Source organism: Cariama cristata, unplaced genomic scaffold (genome assembly GCF_000690535.1).
Source record: "Cariama cristata isolate BGI_N322 unplaced genomic scaffold, ASM69053v1 scaffold951, whole genome shotgun sequence".
Taxonomy (NCBI): Eukaryota; Metazoa; Chordata; class Aves; order Cariamiformes; family Cariamidae; genus Cariama; species Cariama cristata.
Window position 1 is genome coordinate 98,760 of NW_009597352.1, and position 22,773 is coordinate 121,532.

Here is a 22,773-nt window from a genome sequence, read left to right on the forward strand (position 1 = left end):
AGGCTACCCAGGGATGTGGTGGACTCACCGTCCCTGGAGATGTTCAAAAAACATTTAGATGTGGCGCTTTGAGACATGGTTTAGTGCACATGGTGGCATTGGGTGTACGGTTGGACTTGATGATCTTTGAGGTCTCTTCCAACCATAATGAATCTGTGATTCTATGAATTCTTCTTTGCTTATTCTTTTATGTCTGACCTTCTTAAACATGGAACAAATGAGCAGTAACATACCCTGTGAATTTTTTTCCTTCATTGTACACCAGTAAATTATGCAGAGAGAAAAGATTTCTATTTTTCATTTACAGCTTAATGCATGGACTGACACATCCTCAGAGCACACTGACTTTGGTCTTTTTGAGAGTTAAAGTTTTAAACAGGCTGGCATCAGTGAACGTCCGACTTTGGTCTTTTTGAGGGTTAAGGTTTTAAACAGGCTGGCATCAGTGAACGTCATTTACATCCTTCACATGGAAATAATTGTTCTTATAACTTAAAAAAAATATGGATAAGCATAAGTTATAACACTCTGATTCCATTGGGGTAAAACTAGAATCCAGCATGCACTCAACGTCCTAGAGAGTCCCTGCAAAGATTTTCTTTTCTGCAAAAAATAGGAGACAGGCAACTGTGGGGTTCAAAATCCATTAAATCCTTGAGTCATATTTATGTATGTCTAATTATGTAATAATTTCATCTTCTAAGGAAAGGTTTCAGAAATTTGAACAAACATTAGAAGAAAATTAGACTGGAGCCATGGATGGTATTTCTTTTTTCCTTCATTAATATTTTGCAATTTACAGAACGAGTGTCATGTTGTAGAATTTACTCAAATAGCATGCCAAATTCAAAGAAAAAATTGTGAAAATAAATGCATTTAATTTTCTTAAGAATATTTGGGGTTTTTTACTGAAAAACTGGGCCCAGATTTGGCCTCTGAAAGCTAAAAATATGTGCAAAAATTTACCAAGAATTATATATTTTAGCTGTCTTGTATTCTGTCAGTAATATTTTATCCAGGGCCAAATGATAACTTTATGTCTAACTTAGATTTTAATAGGTTACCATAGCACATATTTAATAATTGATGTTACAAATAATTTCCTAGCAAACCTGTTTAAATATTTTAATATTTTTTTTGCCATGAAAGAGAAGTTTTATGGTTGACAGCCTTTTTCCTTGAAGTATGAATTTCTTATTTCCTTCAAAGTTCTTGTTTTATTGTTTTACTGTAAATAAATATACTATTAGTGTAAATGATACTATTTGATCTATTACCTAGGATTTCCCTTTTAGAAGATAGCGTCTTTTCAGCATGCCAGCTCTAACTTTCCTGCTCTGGGAAACCTGATGACATCTCATTTTTCTTCTGCATCTGATCATGACGTCTTTTCAGCATGCCAACTCTAGCTTTCCTGCTCTGGGAAACCTGATGGCATCTCATTTTTCTTCTGCATCTGATCATGGAGGAGATATTTATACAATTGAAGCAACAACTTTTTCACATAAATGTGTTCAAACATTAACACAGTGTTTTAGTATAGTATTGTAGAATCAAATGAAATCTGTTACTGGAAAATGCTGTAGTAACCTGGATTGTGTATATTAAATGTCACACTAGTGATCTCAGTGACTGGAAGAAGCTTGAAGTGACTCTCCAAAGGAAAAGACATCAGAAAAGAGAGACCATTTTGGTTGATGCTTCCAGATAGTGTAGCTAAACCACTATCTAAGTTTGCAGAGTGGTTGCTGCAATTACACATTTATAAAACAATGAAGCTGGTATTGCTATTAAAAACTGGTGCATGCCTGGATTTAATTTTAAAAAGATTTTATAAGGTGATAAATAACATGATAACCTGAAAGGGTGCTTTTACATATTCATAATTATAAAATTGGTTTATAGTATCTCACAGTATCCCTTCTTATCTTGAAGGCTTTTCAATATCTTCAAATGGTAAATAAAATTAAAAAATACACATTCAGTTACACATGACCAGGTTTACGTGTAAATTTTATACTCTATTGCACATGCTTTTAGTGGTGAAGATGAGAATAAACTAGAATGTACACTACAGTAGTAAACCCATTATTAGTACTTAAAAAATCTCAAATATTTTCAAGTATTGCACACTCTGATTTTTTTTTCTTAAGTTCTTGTTGCACAGACCTAATCAAGACCCAATCAGGAATAGAGTAGGTCAGAATAGGACCTTATCAGGAATAGAATTTTTACGCCTAGAAGAAGCTGGACTCTAATGATTGGGAATATTAAAATGTCACTCAACAATTAATATGAAATACTCCCAGCCAAGCAAGATTGAGTCATACAATCATTTTGAGTTTTTTAATAATGTATATCTAGAGGTGTTTATTCAAGTCTCAGAATTGTTCAAGTCATCAAAAACCTTTAGAATATCACATCCCTGCCAGTAGAGTGTAGGCTTTCCAGTAGGTCCTTAAATTCCTTCTGTCTCTTAGTTTATGCCTTAATAATGTAGTCCTTTTGAAATTTAACTAATTCTTAGAAAGTTCCTTATTCTTGGAAATAAGAGCACAGGATTTACTTTCCAACTAGGTAATCTTTTTCTGTTTCCCTGAGTTGAACACTCTGATGGTCTCTCTGTCATAATGACATATGGCACTACTGTGATACTAAAATGAAATATATGCTGATGTAGACTGGTGAGAGAAATGGTGAACTAATAAGCAGATGTGTTTGAGGGCACGCTGTGGGGAGAGAAGCCCCATCTCCATTTGATTCTGTGAAAAATAAACAGAATAATAAAGGAAAAGAAAGTGTTTTTTTTTTTTTCTTTTAAATCAAGACAAAAGGAAAATTAGAAACTTCAGATGAAAAATGAAAGAACAGATTTCTTAAAAGTTAGTGGATAATGCAGGGAAATCAGGAATTTGATATTTGCTACATCATGGTATTCTCCATTCTCCCTTACTATAAGGAAAATGTCACATTGTCTTAGTTACTTAAGAAGTCATTACTTCAGAAGTGTCAGTGTTTAACAGGGAATAATACATATGTTTCACATGTTGTATGTCACTGTATCATATATCCAACCTCTCAATATTCTGGTATTAGTAACTCTTGAATTCTTGTTCCTTTTCTCGCTATTTAGATAAGTAATTTATGTAATTTTTGCTTTTCTAGGTAGTCCACAATACAGCTGTTCCCAATGCATTGGCTGTTGATTGGATTGGGAAGAATCTCTATTGGTCTGATACTGAAAAGAGAATTATTGAGGTGTCTAAACTCAATGGCTTATACCCTACCGTCCTTGTGAGCAAAAGAGTGAAGTTTCCTAGAGATCTGTCCTTAGATCCTCAAGCTGGGTATGAAACAGCCATTTTGCAGTAATTCATATTTAATCCTAATTTTATATGTAAATAATTTTTACAAAAAACAGAAGATAGGAAATACTATTTAGGTTTTTGTGATCTAACTTTGGGCTATGCTGGATATCAGTAGTCTAAAACATATTACCAATGCTTACTATATCATCATTACATATAAAATCGGTGTAGTAAAAGATGAATGCAGGTACTAAACCATGTTTTGTTATATTTACTACTCTGTAAATGTTTTCTTTCGGTAGGAAAGCAGATATTTCAAAAAATATCCCTGTCTTCAGGAGGTGTGTTACTAAATAACAAAAAGTTCATATTACATGGAAGACACTTCTTACATTTTGTTTCATTTATTCACTGAACTGTCTTGTTAGCACTCTTTTCTGTGTTTACTAATTTCCAAAATAATTTAGGCCATTCAGCTACCACGTATTTGAAGACTTTTTTCTGATAGTTTTTGCATGTTAATTGAAGAGTGAAAATGTTTAATCCTACATAATTTGAAGATAACTTTTGTCTTTTTTACTCTAAAATTAAAGTTTTGATTTAAAGTCTAATAACTGGACTGATTAATTATTAGGATACAAGGAGTTTATTTTAGGTGACATAGTTTCTAACTTCAGTTTTCAGAAATCTGAAATGATCAATATGCTTGAAAAATTTATTGCAACAACAATAATAAGAAGAGAGAACTGTCTAGTTAAAGTAGTTTTTTAACTGGTGCCTTTAACTGCTAATTTTATTAATTATTGCATGACTATTTATTAATATAAATCTGTGCTGGTATTCTATTCTATTCGTATTACTATTAACAACAAAACAAGGTTTTGTAATACGTGTGGGGAAAAATAAAAGTAACTGTAATACAATAGTTGTCATAAGTTCAGTAGTGATGCCATTTTTGCAGGGCATAAGATGCGCGAAGTCCAATCTGGGCAGTACTTCATATTCTAAGGTATCAAGACTAAGCAAGTTAAATGCACTTTTAACTGGTCCATAATTAATTTGATGAAATCACATCTAATCTGAGAACTCTCCTATTCAAACCATTTACATTTAGGACACTCATTTACAGACAGGTGTAGAAAAATCCAAAAATCTATCTGGAAAGTGGAAACATTATAGAATAATTACTGATTTATTCTTAACTAAATAAATGAATTATTTATTGATATTATTTTTGTATCTCTAAACAAAACATCTGTTGTGTTTTGTTTTATAGATACTTATACTGGATCGATTGCTGTGAGTATCCTCACATTGGCCGTGTTGGTATGGATGGCTCCAGTCAAACAGTTGTCATAGAAACACAGATATCTAGACCTATGGCTCTTACAATAGATTATGTCAACCACAGGCTGTATTGGGCTGATGAAAATCATATTGAGTTTTCTGACATGGATGGATCTCATAGACATAAAGGTTGGTCAACAGCTTTTTTTTTTTTTAATTCGTTTCTTTCTTTTGGGTAATTTTTAAATTGAAGCTGCTTTGTGTGTTATGTGTAATTGTGTAAAAACTATACGTCTAGACATTTTTGCAACCTTTATTGATACTTTGTTTCCTTTTCATCAGTATTTTAAAAGTTACTTTTCATATTCCTTCCCTGTTATGAATGTGAATAATTTTTAAACATGTCCATGGAAAAAATGTCAAATGAAAACAGAAACTCTAGGAACAGACTCAGCAATCAGAGGCTGCCCTGTCAATTCGGTACTCTAGTGCGTATTCGCAACACATATTCTCGACCAAGTTACAAGGCCAGTGAAACTTGGCTGTTAAAAGTGGAAGGGATATGTCCTGTGTGCCGTGTGTCAGAATGTGGCTAAAAGCAGCCTTTTCTCCAGCGTGAGAAAGCCTGGAAATGCCCATTAGTCTGCTCATCATGAGTCAATGAGGAGACCAGTATTCCAAATGTAATTTGGGGCTTTCCTGGTAGACAGGTAAAACAGTAACTTTTGAAATACTTGTGTAGTGAAGTAATCTTTATCCCTGTGTTCTGCTTCTCACCTCACAGATAATTAAAAACCTAGTATCTTTTATCTATAAACTGTTTAAAAAAAAAGTTTTACACTATGATGAATAGTTCTCATATTTAAAATGGTATAATTAAAGATCTTTCACTTTAATTCAAATACATGAAATACTCAGTGTCAGTATGCTGCGATTTTTGGGTTGAGGTTTTTTTTTCTAGATGAAACTTGTTTGAGCTCCCTTCCACAAGCTTTACCCAAACCTCAGAACTGCTGCTGTCCTGGTAAAACTTCATGCATTTGGGCTTTTTTAGGCTTTTATCTCATACTGGGTACCTCCAGGTTTTCTCCAAACCAGAGTTCATGAAACAACTACTTTATTTTCAGATTGAAGCTTTGCCGTGAAATAGAACAAAACAGAAAATAAAGAAAAAAAATTTTCTAGCCCATGTATTCCTGAATAGTAAGTTATAAATAGATAACGAACAATTCAATGACAGTTATTTGAGATGGTAGATCGGAGAGACTACAGCAATAGCTATGACAGCAGTAAACATTTCCATTAATCTCAGCATTAACTTCCATGATTTTTTGTAACGACCACAGTACAGTCGTAACCTGCTCACCTAAGCAGTACTTGCCCAGACATACACCTGCATGCCAGCTGGATTCCTACTGGCAGTCTATTCTTCTGACAGATGAAGCAAAGTTCCGTACTCCTCTTGATGTTATTCCCTGTGCTGCTATCCTGCTATTTTGTTCTCATGCAATTACCCTCGTACTCTTTCTGGATCTTTCAAAGGAAAGAAATAAATAATAGCCAATATGTCTCTCTTAGCTCTAACCTGACTGCAATGGTCAAACCTTTCTCAATTTTCTCTTTCAACCTGAAAGTTTCAGAGTTTTTCTTTCTCAGAAAATGTCCTCCTGTCACTAAATTTCAGAAGTTATCTGCAAAATTCCAGTCATAGTGTCTTTGGTGTCCATTGGCTTGGTCTTCAGCCTGTGGATTTCTCTTGCCCGAGTGGGTAAAATCAGCTTCAAATGCTTTTATATTCATGGAGTTAATGTCTTCCCTGATGATACGTGAATCTAGAGAAGAAGGAAATTTGTCACAAAGCCACAGCTGTGAAGAGCAGTGTTTCATACAACAAATTCTCTTTCTCATTCCACAGAGCACCACCTCTGCTAGTTTTAGACAGCTGAATGTGTTCGTGACTGTTTAAGGAGCATGTCTGACTCTAGGTGTTACAGTGAAAGTGTTAGAAGTCCAGTGTTACTGAACATTCTGTAGGCTTTCGTGCCTGATAGTTTTGCCATTTCTATTTGTGAGTGAAAATTTATAAAAATTTGGTACCAGTTAAATGTCTGAGGCAAGCTCCAAAAGTGACAGTGATGTTGTATAAACCTGGTATCATACTACTTTTGAGGGCATGTCTGTTTTAAGTACAGATGGTGTATAAATATTCAGACAATAAGAAACATGTTTTGAGAGAAAGATCCCGAGGTATTTAATTTACGTGGGAGGAAGATTTTCTCCTTAGCTAATGCTGTTCATCACTTTATGTTGTCAGGAACTTCAGTCAAAATGTGATTATCAAGCCAAAATAAAGTTGTAGAAAAGTTTCTGTGCATTTAACAAAGAAGTGATAGTATTGCTGGTGTCTGAAACGGATGAAGCATGCCTGTAGGTGCTCCAAAGGATGCTTTGAGAATTTTGCAAAGTTCCTACATAATGATCAATTTGTCTTTAATCAGAATCTTTCCCCTGCCTCCCCGCTTCTGGAACAAACTGCCATATAAATTTTGCATGTCTTCATGTTTTAGCACAAGACTAGAAATATTTCTGGAAGATAAAATTTAACCATTGCAAATTAATTGTCTTAATAAGGGAAACTCTGAGAAGTTCAGTGGTTGGGTTTAGAGGAGGTGAAACTGTGGTCCATTCTAGCTTTCTGATATGAGAGGCTGTAATCCACATTGATAAGCACTTAAATTGGAAAGATCAATTTTATGTCTTGTGATAACTGTGTTTCTTGAAGAGGTGTTGTTCACATTAATTTCATGGTCCATTTTCTTTTGTCATTTAGAGACACTTTGTGTTGTCAAAGTTAACTATAAGGGATGGTTGATTTTATTCTATCCTTTGTGTTTTCAAATGGAGAAGGATAAAGGTACAGATATGATGACCATAAAGACATACTCATGGAGCAGAGAAAAAAGTCTAAATGGGAATCATATGAGTAATGCAATCTGAAGTGCTAGTTATTGTAAGCTAAGTGTTTTTTCACCTGTTTCTCTGACCTTTGAGGATAAGGCTAGCTTGCTGTGAGTTTTCTCTGAGAATATGTTTCTTGGATCTTAAATTATCTGTTACAAAATATATCAGAAAATGCCACAGAGATTTCACAAGACCCAGCAAATAAGTATCTTGTCAAAATGGGTGGATCTTATAACATAAAGAGAGATTATTGCGTGAGATATACTGTGCTAGTATCTAGTATCACTAGATACTTCTTGAGGACAAACAGAACAATCTTAAGCTAATTATTGACATGCTATATGTTAAACAAAGGAGCATTTATTCCATACAATGGAAGTTTACATGTATTTAGATCTTAGTGTTACCACTTTTTTGCGACTGGTTTTTTTTTTTCTTTCTTTCTTTCTTACGAATCTTGAAGATTTTTGAGGAAAAGAGAACATCTGCTGCTTTTCTCTTGTGAAGTTCCTCTGCATTTCAATAGAGAAATAGACTTTTATAATTATCAAGAGAGTCCTAGTAAGAACTTCGAAAACATGCTAACTAGGCCAGAAATCTTACAGTACTTGGGAGCTCTTCTGGGCGCTAGGGACAGCAATGACCTTGCTTATCTATTTGAAGTTTAATGCTTGATTATGTAAACTGGTTTTAGAGCTTAGCCAATTTAGCACTGCAGTGTTCACAAGTGTTATGCATGGTAAATGATTAAGCAAGCATTGAAGCGCTAATATGGCTAAGCACTAAGCTGGTTTACTTCTGTGAGCTTTAAAAAAAAAAAACATTTAAGAATTTGTCAGACTTAACAGCTGCTTTTGGTTCCCAGTGCCCAGGGGAACTGCAAGCTTCGCAGTTCCCTAGATATCTGATTGCCTTCTGCAGGTTTTCTTATCCTTCAGAGCTCTTAAAACTCAGAGGTGCTGACCATTTTCCCATTTCACTCTTTGACGATCAGAATTTCAGTATAATGAAACTTTAAAAGTGGAATCTGATAGTCCAGCTCAGGAAGGACAGAAGCTTCTCTGAGCTGAAATTAGTCCTTAACTGTGTAGAGTTCTTTGATGTTTTATACTGTAAAAACAAAAGTTGAGTGTTTCATTGCTTCATCTTACAGTAGTTAAACCTTAAATGGATTAATTATTCATAAATTACATAAATAATACAGTTAACAGAGAGAAACTTTCAATTTGAAAAATTGAAACTCAATTTGAAGAAACCTTTTCTTCAGAATTGGCTTCTGCCTAAGTGTTTACCAACCTCAGAATTGGTATACATAAGTACAAGTTCTAAAGTATCAAGAATAAGTTTTTTGGAGATTCTAACCTTTTTTTTTTTCATTTTTAGCACCTGTAATTTAAAATGTTACTAATTGTAAGGGCTTTCTAGGTAGAAAGTGAGTGTATGTGTCTAATTCTGAACTCTACCACCAGAGTTTTATAAAAGAGTAAATCCAATTATTTTTTAAATTGTCTTAATGTGAAATTAATCTAAGAGATTATGGAGATCAATTCCTCCCAGATTTATACTGCAGTTTTCATAACTCAAAAATTAGAGGTCTGAAAAAAGGGTTTCTCACAGCAGTTGAGAAATAAACAGTAGTTGTGATACTAGAACAGTTTTTCCCCAACTTTTGAGGAGTCTATGGAATTACTCATAGCCACATCTGACAGCAAAAACTGATAATTGATTCACCTCTGCTATTGCATTGTAGATTCAGTTTTCATAATTGTTCAGATAAAATTCTCCAATTCATATGTCTTTCTAAATCTGATTATTTTATTTTACTGTATTCTATCTCTTTTAAAGGGTAATACTCAGGAAAAATACACAGATTCACCTATATTAAAGGCAGTTCACACAGTTACATTACTCTAAGGTTCCACAGTCTCCAGTTTATGGAGCCCAGTTTATGAAGATTGCCAACAGGTTGGTTTCTGTATCTTCCACTGTTCTTGTGATAATATGCCCAGATTTGATTAGATTATAAACTTCTGAAAATATTTTTTCGACATACTCATTAGAAACTTAGCAGACATTCACTGTATATTTCTGTATGAGCTGCACAGATGCCATCACAAATTTTAAAGGATGGGCATTACTTTCCATGCAGTCGTTCTTGTCAGAAAACAACCAGAACAGAGAACATAAAATATAGCTTTTCTTGTGTCACAAGGTCATCCCCTTTTCATATCAACACAATCATAAATGGGAGCTTTTTGATGAAGAAAGTTGCAGCGTTTTGAACACCTCCTATAGTTGCAGTAGAAGATGAATGAAATAAACCAAAGGGGCTTAGCAGTTCATGTACTCATAGTTGGATGATGGCAGGAGATAATCCAGGCAGGTGCATGGAGAGGCAAAGATGAAGTAAGGAATAGCTTGAGGGGCAGAGTGGGGATGAATCCTGAAGCCAGCAGCAAGATACAAGTCTAAAGTGTAGGTACTGGTAGGTATGTGAATGGTCTCTGCAAATCTGAAAAACAATGAAAGAATCCTTGAAACTTAGTGCACTATGAGTCGTTCTTCTCGAATAGTGACTTGTATATATTTAAGAATAATCACTAATGTAGCAGAATGCTACTCTGTGCTGCTGCGGGGTAACTGGCATATAAGCAACAGCTCACAGTGAAATTAAAAAGGCAATAAACCATTTTAAAGTGGGACAATAAACTATTTCAGTCCTAGATTTGATCAACTCATTTTTATAGGCAGATTTTTGAAAATTTATTCATCTCTTCTCATGGTATCATTATAAGTCATATGTAATAGTCAGCTTCAATACCATGGACACATTTGTGCCGTAAGATGTTCAGATTTAAGTCTAAATTTCCTGCTTCTTTTGTGATAGTAGTTTTGCAATGTGTAACATTTTTTGTGTGAGTTTATTATACTGAAATATTCTCAGTTTTCACTATTTCAATTACATTTTTTAACTGGCAAATTATCCTGCCACTTAATGCTGGGACGTGTATCTTCCATACTTACCCGGTATGGATATGTGATGTATATATTACATTTGCAGAAAGAAATATGTATGCATGCGCATGTTGTTATTAAAAATATCAATAATATCATCCTAAAAGTGTATTCATGTATTTATTTTTCTGTGAAACATGGCTTCAAATACTGGAATTAATGTATATATTCTATGAATAATGCTTTTTTTTTCCTGTTCATTGCGTTTTACAGGTTTGTTTTTTTAAACAAAGTGTCAATTTAATAAAAGTAATAGTGACTATAAAATGTCTCATCTTTGAAAAAGAATTAGTGTTTTAATGTAACATACCTAAATTTAATTACATCTGTCAAAATTACATACTTTTTCACAAGCTTAATAGACGTAATCTTATTGTCATTATTCATTGTTAATTTCATTTTCTAAGCACTTCAAATTCTTTATCAAAAGGAGCAAGTACCAGGAGTGAGTACTATACAGAAATAAAAAAGTATTGACTGTGTCTTGAAGAGGTTACAAGTGGAACGTAAAGTGAGACAAAAATGGTTACAAGGGAGTTCAAATGGAAAAAGGACAGTATGGGCCAGTAATTGCAGCACAAGAGAAGATTGGCAATTTCTTTGGTTTTTTTGGTTTTGTAGGTATAAAGGCTATTTTCTTATAAAGTGCTGTTCTTCCTTGGTGCAGTTTATCTTTGGAGGATTCTTAATTCTTCCTAAGAGTTTGTCAATAGTTCCATTTGGGTCAAGATGTTAATAAGCTTTTTGTTTTTATTTTATTGCAGTTCAGAAAATCAAGTTTTTCAGAGAGTGGAATGCAAAATAGTGTAGCCTGTATTTTAAGGTTTGATCACCAGTATAAATTTTCTGTCTTAAGTGCCAAAATTCTTAGACAGAAACTGCTCTAATGCCACAGTGAGGGAAGAAAGTCATTTAAAATGTTACTTAACAACAATTAATTACCTTTAGCAGTTACTTACCAGCACTGGAACTCTAGCTAGGTGGAAGCATTTTTGGGAGGAGCATGACAGGAATCTCACCTCTCCTCTTCTTGTAGATTTTGCACAAGGGCATGACAAGGTTGCAGTCCCTTCTTTTTGAAAAGAGAAGGGACAGATCCCTTTCCAACTCGGAAGTGATCCACCAGCTTCAGCTTGAACAGGAGCTAAATGCCGAAGAAAAGCTAACCTTGGTGGACATGATAGAGTACAGATATTTTTGTAGTGTTTATTGATTAGAAGAAATCAGCATTTGTGCTTTTAAGGATGGTTTTTCTTGGTTACATGGATTTTACTGGCTGACAATGAGACCATTGTTGTTGTTGCTCATTTTAGTTACAGTATTTGCTTTTACTTTTGGAAGTATTTGTGTTTCATTAATAGCTGAGTGAGACTGGGATTCACTTCTTCTGTATGGCTTCTTCAGTAGCATATTTTGTAGTTAAGAAATCCTAGATGTCATGATTTTCACCCCTGAAATCAAATGAACATTTTTTTGTGCTTAAGTAGAGTTACTCTGAAAATATAAGGAAACAGAGGTCACACAAGAGAAAAGTAGACATTTTTATCACAGATATGACTTACAGCATATGAATTTATATTCTTGGATCAAAATTAACACGAAATGCAGGCGAGAAAGAGAGATACATTCCAAGTCTGTGCATGTTTTGATTATGTCTACATAATCGTGTTCCCTGCTATGAAGATATGCGGCTCTTCCCTTAAGTTCATGCAGCACTTCATCTCCCTTTAGTATGTTATCTATTGTAATTTTTATTTCTGTTCAAGTGTCTAATAATTTTTTATTTTCCACTACTTCTGATCTGTTGCAAGCCTCTCCTTTTTTCCCTTTTAGTACCCACCTGTATTTCTTCCTCCCATTTCCTGCAGCTTTCTGATAGGCCTGTGCATTCCTTCTCTTTTTTTATCACATTTCTCATCTTCTTGTTGTTTGGCTAAGCACTGTTTGGGGTTAGCATTCAGTGTAAGAGAATCCATGATTTATGTATAAACTGAAACCCCAGTACAGAACTAAACATGGCAGTAGGAGGCCTGTTAGAAGAGGAGGCATTGCAAGGGACTTGCCCATCTCTGGTAGGAGGCAGCTGTGGTAGGAAAAGGAATCACAAAAGCAAATTCCAGCTGCAATTTTTCCTCAGAAGTTACTTAGGGTGGTGATTTGCATTCCATAATTTTGTCCCTCACAATTGTTAAGTTGTTGAATATGCCCCCATAATGCATTTTATTACACAAATAAGAAGAGCAAGGTCTTGAAAAATCAAAGTAAGTGTCAGTTTGAATTAATTAGAGTCTGTTGCTGGCATAAAGTCTAGCATTTTTTACTCATACATGATACATAGTGTATAGTGCAGTATATTAAAACTGGTGTATATGTTCTGAGATGTACTATATCGCACGCTGTAAGAAACTTGAGTCACTGAAATAACTATCTGGGACGCAATGGAAGCAATCAACTGAGTAATACTGTTCAGACAAGGATTTATGAAAGGGCCCAAAGGCACTTCTCACCTCTTTCCTTGTGCCATAGCAGCTCTCCAATGTATCCGCCTATGAAGAGGAAGTCCGAGTCCTATGGCAGCTGGACAGTTATCTCTTTTCTGATTGAACTGCAGTTCAGTTATACTTGTTGAGATTTCTTCATCTGAGAGAAAAGTAATATGCATGGGTTACAAGGGATTATTTAAGGATTTGACACTCTAACAATAAGGAGGACAAAAGCATGTGTGGTCAGCACTGGTCTAGTAGAATACTTACAGACTGCTAGAGCTCTATCCAGTAGATTATTGGTCTGCAGGTGGGGTGTTCTATTTTTACTTTTGCTGAGTGTTTTGAGATATGGATTGGGTTTCAGTTTACTTAATCCAATTTTGTATGCTTTCATAGAGGCTGTAGGGTGATGTTGTTATGAGAAACCTTAAAAGAAAAAAATCTATTGAATACATAGGTAATTCTAGAAAGTAATATTAAGTAAATGCAATCCTCAAGGCTCTGTGTTAAAATACGACTATTTAAAGTCTCTGTTAATTTACTGGTCGAGATCTGATTCTTATGTTGGTGTAATGTAATTTTTGTGTTTAACAGAATATATTAGTTTCTTACTAATGGATTCTCAAGTAGACATCTTGATTAAATGTTTTCAAATAGGTGACACAGGGGAAGCAGAGTTACTTACCAGTTATGACTAACCTGGCTTTGCTTTGAAATTGCAGAAAGTAATCCATTTTCATAGTACTTGCCAAAGAAAAGAGAGCAATTAGTCTTGCTTTCCTGTTTAAAACTGTGATTCACACTGTAATATATGCTGTGAGGTTAGTAATTGTATTGCAAATATAACTAATGTAAGTTGTTTATGAAGAGGTAGATCAGTAATGCAGCTAAGGTACTCTTGAAGTTAAAGGAAAGACTGGGTAGAGAAAGTGGGTGTTTCTTCTACTACATACGTTTATGATAAATGAATAACTGCCACCACTTGAAGTTCTTGAAAACTTGGAACACTGGTGTCCTCAAAGGCAAAGAATAAAGAGCATAAAGACTATTTTACTGTTCCATCAGAAAATAAGATGTAAAAGTTCCCTCACAGTTTTGTGTTCGTTTTTTTTTGGTCGTTCATAGTTGATGTGAACTTTAGATTTTATAACCTATTACATGTGAACAGTTTTGATGTTCCATTCTATTGTTTATAACATACTAAAAATTAAAGAAAAATAATATTCAGCTATGATAGAAATATTCCTTAAACAGTAAGGTAAATCAACTGCCTGTTTTCAGAAACAGAATGCCTGTTTTCAGAAACCTCTGTCAGTCTTTACAGATGTATCAACTGCAAGAAAATACATTGAGTTTTATGATCGGCTTAGAAGAATTTTTATGTACCATGTACTATTTTATTTAACACAGTCCATCTATTGATTCCTTGATTGATTTTTTTTTTCTTTAATAACTTTCTCTAAGTTTCATAGTCATGGCAGAAAATATATAGCTTTTACAGCTATAAATCGTGCAAGCTTCTGAAAGAATTTTGATCAAGTTTGTGTTGAATATTACTTAACGAAAAGTTGACTTTAATGCAGAAGCCCATTAAACTTATAAAGTTACTCAGAAATAAGAAACAGTGACAGGACAAACTACAGCCCTAATCTGCAAGTGCTTAAACCATTGACAGTTTCAACTTTTGACCAATACATGGTGATAATGGAAAAACTAATGTCTAGAAACAGATATACTCTCTCATACTCAGAGTATAAAAAGGAGAGTATAATATTTGTTACATTGTATTTGATATTGTGGTTTTGTTTAAGCTTTTTAACCTGGTTCTTACATAATTGGTTTTTTTTTAAAAAAAAAAAAGAAAAATGCACGTGAGTCAATGAACAGTTTTCTGAAAAGCAGTGCTCCAACTATAGTATTTAGCATTTTACGCCACACATTTAACTTAGCTTTCCTATTAATAAGGTGTGATGAGACAATTCAGACAGTATGTGTAACTCTCCTGAATCTTCTTTAGTTCAGGCATATAAAGTTTCATCTGGATTCTGATGTATGCATAATCCATTGAAGGTAGGATAAATTGTATGGCAACTCACATACATACACAGAAACAAAAACAAGCATTTACTCATACATCTATGCTTAGGATATGGTGTTTACTTGTAACTCCTGGATGACCAAAAAGAGGATGACTGCTAGACGTGTTTTTCATTGGTAAGGAATAATAAAGACAAGGAAATAAAAATAATTTTCCAATGTAAAATCCTCTTCATGTGCATTAAAACTTTTACATCCCCATTTATTCTGATTTTAATCTTAACTGTGATCAGAATAAGAGAAAACAGACAAAGAAAAAAGCACATTTGTTTTATTTAGAAAGACTGGATTGGTCAAAAGTAGCAGCAAGGGTCATAATTTATATGGACAAATATTTTTCCAGAACTCAAGCAAAAACTAAATAAATAACTTTATGGATAGCTTCAGGGTTTCATTCAGATTAACAGTTTCTCTCTCCACTATTCCTTCCTGCTGCTTCTGTCACCCTGGTTTGTATTTCTCATTAGAAACTGCCCTTTAAGATCAGTGGGGAATTTCTTGCAGTTTTGCAGATATACCTAAAATTACTGCTTGTCTTTTAATTTTTGTACTGTGGCACAATCATATGACTTAGAAGTTACAAGTAAACTTTCCATAGCAAATGTTTATAGTTACCTAAAATAAAAAGTGCCGAGTTTAACATACCTAAGTCTCCCTAGATAAAGATAGCACAGTGGATTGTGCCCAAATGTACTCGAAATCCCATGGTAAATATAATAGCACAATAAAGCAACTGAATGACTGAGATTCAATGAAGTAACTAATCGGGGAGAGTGGCAACAAAGGAAGTCTGAGAGAGTCCAGTTTTTCAGGGATCTGCTGAAATATTGGGTAGTGATTCAAACCAAAAGGTGTTTCTTTTACAGAGCATGCATATACACAGATTTTGGTGAACTGATAATTCTGAAATAATTCAGAATTATAATTTTCTTTTTCCCAATGACCTGAATGTGTAAATTCTGTACTTCCTTAATTAATTCCAGTAATCTGGTAGTAAGCATATGATATGATAATTTTAAAGATGGTTCACTTTTTAAAATCAAAATTAGAAATGTGTGCTTCTTTTGGAGCAGTATATCAAGTTGAATTCATAATTATCAAAGATGTATGCAGAGCTTAAGGAATCTCTCAAGAAGGTTCAAGGAAAATCACCCATATTAAGCAAAAGAATATAAAAAAAAACAGGTAATGACTGGGATTTGACTACTTAGGCTCAGTTGTGACTAGGTGCAGGGTTTGTTTCACTGTTCATGGTACTAGAGATCACCCCCGGCACTTCATACTACATCTAGGTTGAAACTGGGTACTAATGTCTAGTTTACAGCTTGTTTTCCCCACCAATGGAATTATTTGGTTTGCTCCAGAGCAGAATGGGGATAAAATTAACATGCAAGTAGTTGATCTAATTAGGTGATGATTCATATAGGTCTTCCAGTGGACAGACAAACTCTGCTCTGGCCTTTGGGTGTTTTCCCGAATCTAGGAGGTTTTCTTGCAATTTATTCTGATAAATCCAGTGGTGAGAAAATAAGGAAAAAGAGGAAAGAGGAAAAAGAATCAATATAATGGAAATACCTGTACTTATAGGTTCTGTATTCTTGTTTTGTTGTAGTTGATTTGTTACTTTGGTGGCAAAACTAAAAATAATGGTACTTTAATAATTATTCCCTTCCTTGCTCAGAGGAACAGGATAGCAACAATCGCCATGGGGAGTGATTTACTTCTAGTTTGTAGACCCCCTTTTCACAATATGATTCTACGAATAAGGAAAATTATAAGAGCTTTTCTTGGGGGTACTATACTATGTAATGAACCATGCCAAAATTGCCTATGTAATAAGTGCCAAAATTAAGACTTCTTTGCACTTTGACTAATTTCTTAGAAATATTATGAAGCTCCTATAGAAGAATATCATACTGTTATTTCAGTATGATGGCTATGATATATGTAAACATACAAGAAGGGAAAATAATTTTAGGACTAAGAAGGAAGGTTTCTTGACCAGAAGACAACGTATACCCTACACTGGAGTTCACTATTGGTAAGACTATTCTATACAAAATTGAATTTGCTAAGTTGTCATTCCATATACTCGGTATCAGTCATCAGTTGAACTATGAAAGGTTCCAATGGAATTTGAGATTTGCCAACTCTATTTAAGCACATTCCAGGTAAAAGATGAAGCTATTTTCATCTAAGAAAACAAGGTAAAGGTGTTAAGGATATGCTGGTTAAAAATGGCAGACTCAGCTGCTCTGATATGCCTTTTTAGCTCTATCAGTAATTAGAGTGATTCAGCGTCAAAGATTATAATTTACAAATTGACCATTGTGATCAGATATTTTCCTGTGACATTTATAATTACAGCTATATATGTTAAAAGAAAAAAAATTGGAGTTCCGTTTATGTTTACCAAGAACAAATAGCTCAAGAATAAAGAGTATACAGTAGGATAAAGAGTGCTCCAAAGCTTTTTCTCCCTTTCGTCCTTCCCTCCTTTTTAAAGTTATGTTGGTTTGTAATTTTGTGATATAGTAACAATGGAGTATTATCATCACTTTGTTTATTTGTTTGAATTGTATGGTTGGTTATGCTAGGAATAAGCAATAAGCCCTTTTACTGCTATGTTTATTTTAATGCAAAACTTTTTTTTTCCCCCATCTCTCTTGTCAATATATTTTGCCGAAATAACTTACTATTAATTGTCTTAAAGGGTGTTAAACACAGTGCATCTGGAGATGTATACCTTACGTTTTGGATGTTTTCTAATGACTTTTATTCCCTTAAAACCGCAAATGAATATTGGCCCTCTGTAAAGACTAGGTTAAGTTAAATTTATGTTCTATATTACTTTAAACTGTATCATGTCATTGTTTTAGAATCTGGGGGTGATTTTTGTTAACTGAAATTCTTTCATTTCCTTAACACTGATTGGGCCAACTAATTCCAAGCAAGTAGAGCTCGTACCCCATCCATCTTTATCGTAACCGGTAATAAAGAACCCTCTAGGCTTGACACATTGTCATGACAATTATTCTCAAGACATTATATAGCAGTTGTATCTGTCAACCCATGCAGTATGGAATACTTTAACTGGCAGTCTTCCAAGAGTGAACATTAATCTTAGCATCTCTTCTTACAGTCCCTAATCAAGATATTCCAGGGGTGATTGCACTAACATTGTTTGAAGACTACATCTACTGGACAGACGGGAAAACCAAATCACTCAGCCGTGCCCACAAAACCTCTGGATCAGACAGACTGTCGCTGATTAACTCATGGCATACCATTACAGACATCCAGGTGTATCATTCTTATAGGCAACCTGATGGTAATTATTCTGTCTATGCTTTCTGTACAGAACATTGATATATTTCACTTGGTAGCCGGTTGCTGAGTTAACAGAAGCTCATTTTTCTGCAGTGATTTATTTTTATTTGTGTTTTGTTTCAAATTGTGGAAGTTTTCAAATTAGCATTTTTAAATATAAATCTGAGATTAATGTTGCAAGTATATCTGGTATTAAATAAATGTGATATATCTTGTTCAGTGGTCAGATACCAATTTGGGCACTTAAAAATTAACCCAGATACTGACTGGAAATACAGAACTGTTAAGTTGCATTACAATACAGGTTACCAGTTACCAAGATGGGAACAGTGTGTTATGAAAACATTTATTATTTGAAAAGTAAGGAAGTGTTAATAATACAGAAGAGTACTGTTATTTAGAAACTTGTTGGACTGAGGGAATGTCAGAGAATGTAGGCGTTGCGATTGTTTCTGATCTCCTGATGTCCTTGTATTTGAATTGTAATGGAATACAATTTGGCACTTGACCTAGATAAGCTAATTTTTATCTCATTATAAAAAAAAAAAGTGCTTTTTTCTTCCTCTCATTCTTTCAATATTGAATCTACATCCATAGTAATAATTAATTTTTGCATACAACAGAGAATAACTTAAAGGCAAAAGGAAAAGATTGCCTCTTACGGATTTTTGATTTGAGGTGGTTCATTGTAAAAGTAGTATGTGTAGTATATTTTTCTTCCTCTATAAAGCAGATACCCTGAAGTATACTGAAACAATAGGCTCTGATATTCTTTTCCTATTCTGTCCACAGTGTCGAAACATCTATGCACACTAAACAACGGTGGTTGCAGTCATTTATGCCTTCTAGCCCCTGACAAGATGTATACTTGTGCCTGTCCCACTAACTTTTACCTTGCTGCGGATAACAAGACGTGCTTATCGAACTGCACTGCCAGTCAGGTAAGTGCGTATGTATGAGGGAAGGGGGAGTGGGGATTATATTTTACTGTGTTTTCACCTGCTTTTAAACAATGAACGCTAGTGCCCATGAAATGTGGAACCATCAGTCAAAGGAGCTGAGAACAGGTAACTCACGGGTGCATTTAAAGCATTTCATCTTCAAAGCTATTAGTTGAAAATAGACTTGCAAATGCCTTTTTTTCAGAGAATGCAGAACTTGTTCCCTTTCAAATATGGATGTTTCTGCCAGTTGCTAGAGCAAATACAGCTACTAAACCCATAAAAATTGCTTTGAAAAAACATTTGGATAAAATATGAAACATAAAAATACAAAGTGTATATAAAAATGATACAAAGTGTATGTAACAATGATTTGGGAGTATTCATGCATGAATGAACTTTATATTAATACAAGAAAACAAGCTCAGTCCAGTTAGCTAGATAGGCAAACGGTAGGATTACATTAAAAACAATCCAGTAGCTGAAGCAATTAATTAACAATTGCATCAATTGAAACATTGAATTCTTTATGGGAGGTGGATTCCCTAGTACTTGAAATAAGTACATGGTGATTTTTTTCTTAAAATATAAGGTAGATAAAGTAGAACATACTGATACCTTATAAGAGAACTACTTCGATAAAAGTCTTTGGACTGTTCTACCCAGACAATTAATTGGTTGACTGCAGTAGTACATACGACCTTTGATTGTAATAGTACATATGGCCTTTACAGACTTTCTAGTAGTCCAGCTTTTCTACTAGTCCACTTTTATTATATATATACATATGCTAATGACCTCTTAGAATCATAGAATCCTAGAATCATTATGGTTGGAAGAGACCTCAAAGATCGTCAAGTCCAACCGTATACCCGATGCCACCATGCCCACTAAACCATGTCTCGAAGCGCCACATCTAAACGTTTTTTTGAACACCTCCAGGGATGGTGACTCCACCACCTCCCTGGGGAGCCCATTCCAATGCTTAACGACTCTTACAGTGAAAAAGTTCTTCCTAATATCCAGCCTGAACCTCCCCTGGCACAACTTGAGACCGTTTCCTCTTGTCCTATCGCTAATTACAGGGGAGAAGAGCCCAACCCCACCTCCCTACAGCCTCCTTTCAGGTAGTTGTAGAGGGCGATCAGGTCTCCCCTCAGCCTCCTCTTCTCCAGACTAAACACCCCCAGCTCCCTCAGCCGCTCCTCGTAAGGCTTTTTCTCCAGGCCCTTCACCAGCTTTGTTGCTCTTACAAAGTTCTACATCATGATGCGTTTTGTCTTGTACTCATTAAGGAAAGGGTTTTACTCTTAATTTTCAGAGAACAATGGTCATATTAATAAATGATGTACAGTTTTATTCAAGTAATATTGTTACTTAAGAAACTTTTCCACTGTCTTCCTCTGTTACCTTAAGGTAGTGTTTGGTGTGATTTTATTATGTTCATCTTATCTTTTCTGTTTAGAAAGTCTACTTGTAACTTCTCATTAAGTGGTGAACAAAAAGAAAGTGTAAAACACTTGTAAAATGAGGAATTTCTTACCTATTTGTTCCCCATATCTGTCTTCTCAAATTTGGTTAAAAAACCAGCACTTTTTTCTTTTCTCTTTTTTAAAAATTTTCTTTAAATGGCACTGGAAGCTTATTCCACAGTGAATTTATATGCTAACAGTTGATTGGATGGTTCTGTTCCTTTCTGAATAGTTAATTGGTAGTCTGAATTGAAGGATAGCATCACATCTTGGATCCTCCAGGAGCAATATTTTATCACTTGTGGATTCCATAGGAGGGAGAGCAGGGTTAAATAGAAGAAGCTGCTTCAGACAGATGGTTACAAGTTGACATTGGTTTGGTTATTAGTCATTTTCTTCCAATTTTGAAATCTGTTTATTGTTTGATAATTTGTCAATGGCATCAGATGCAGAGATCAGTGCAAAAATATGCTTTGCTACTTAAGATTTTTAGATGATGCTGTAAAATCATAGCTGTTCCTATGATGAAATCACTCTTGACAACGTACCCGCCGTTAGCTATTTCTGATGAAAGGGAGTTGGATGGCTGATACACTGGTCTTGCACATCTACAGACTTTCAGCTGCCTTTTGATGCCGACTCTGATGTGAGAAATCATTTAGTACGAAATGCATCAGACTCTAGAACACCAAAGCTCAGGCCCTTCCAGGTATACCCATACGACGTTGCCCCCTGATTTTGGAAAGCGTCTGGCTCCCCAGTTTAGAAGGGAATGCAAGCATTGTCATGCAGAACATAATAGCATCTGAGAGTTAGTACCCATTTCCTGGAATGAAATTCATGTTGTTTTAACAGCTTGGAGTCCCTTGTGGCGAGCAGAGTTAGGCTGGCACCTCAGAACAACTAAGCAACAGGAAGGCTACGCTAGCAAGTAGAAAATACTATAACTGAGAATTAGTCTGAATTCCTGTTTGTCTCCTACATTTGGAGGCCTTCTGCTGAACTACTCTGAGATACATACCTTTGTGGAACGGTTTAACAGTTTCGAATAGCTGCCTTTCAAACCCAACCTGTTATACAGCACATCCCTCAACGTAGTAGAAGAATGATGTAGCTCCAACTGTAGGTCCTACTACATAAATAGCCATGAAACCCTAAATTTTCATGGCAGAAAAAATAAAACTGAGCTAATACACCAAGTTTAATATACCTCTTAAATACAGCTTTATTGAATGATCAATGACTTTTTTAAAATGTGAAGAAATGAAAAAATTGTGGCTAGTCACAGAAGATAAAGTGTCTTGCACTTCTAAGCCTGTCAATTTCCTTCCTTTCTGTGCTCATACAGACACCAGGTAGGAAACACAACATTTAAAACTTGTTGATAATCTATCCAGATTTTTCTCCCTAGCATTAGCCACATATTGAACTCTGAGATTAGGTTAAGCCCTAGAAGATTGAATCAAGTAATTTCTACTCTTTGTTTTGGTTGCATTCCTCTTTCAGTCAAAACGAAGGTACAATGTTGCCTGAACTCAGAGTAAAGGCACCGGCAAGGTCTTAGAAAGAAATTTTTATTATTTTTTTTTTTTTAATTGTACAAATGTTTTATCCTTTTGAAAGACTGGAAGGTCTAGCTTCTGGTTTTCTCATTTAATTGAAACAATATAAGTAATACTGTGTACAGCACTGCACCTTAAGGCCCTTTTCTGTAACTGTGGGTGCTTTGGTTTATCTGGAAAAATGATATTAAGTCTGCTTCAACAGCCTACAAAGACTGTTTAAGAATTGAAGTGGTCATTTTGGCTAAGATCTTAAAGAATCAAATCATAGAATTCAGCAAAATGCAATGAGTGGTTTGTATCAGGGGCATTAT

At 34.7% G+C, this 22,773-nt stretch overlaps 1 protein-coding gene across 1 annotated transcript in view; it reads left to right on the forward strand.

The window, feature by feature from the left end:
* Window positions 1–22,773, forward strand: part of LRP1B (low density lipoprotein receptor-related protein 1B) — a gene marked incomplete at its 3' end in the record, with an annotated part of 167,099 nt that overhangs the window by 97,527 nt on the left and 46,799 nt on the right. The window contains exons 29-32 of the mRNA XM_009708817.1: window positions 3,166–3,347; window positions 4,585–4,784; window positions 18,297–18,485; window positions 19,277–19,425. Of these exons, the coding sequence (XP_009707119.1) occupies window positions 3,166–3,347; window positions 4,585–4,784; window positions 18,297–18,485; window positions 19,277–19,425 (720 nt within the window). The remainder of the gene's footprint in view (window positions 1–3,165; window positions 3,348–4,584; window positions 4,785–18,296; window positions 18,486–19,276; window positions 19,426–22,773) is intronic.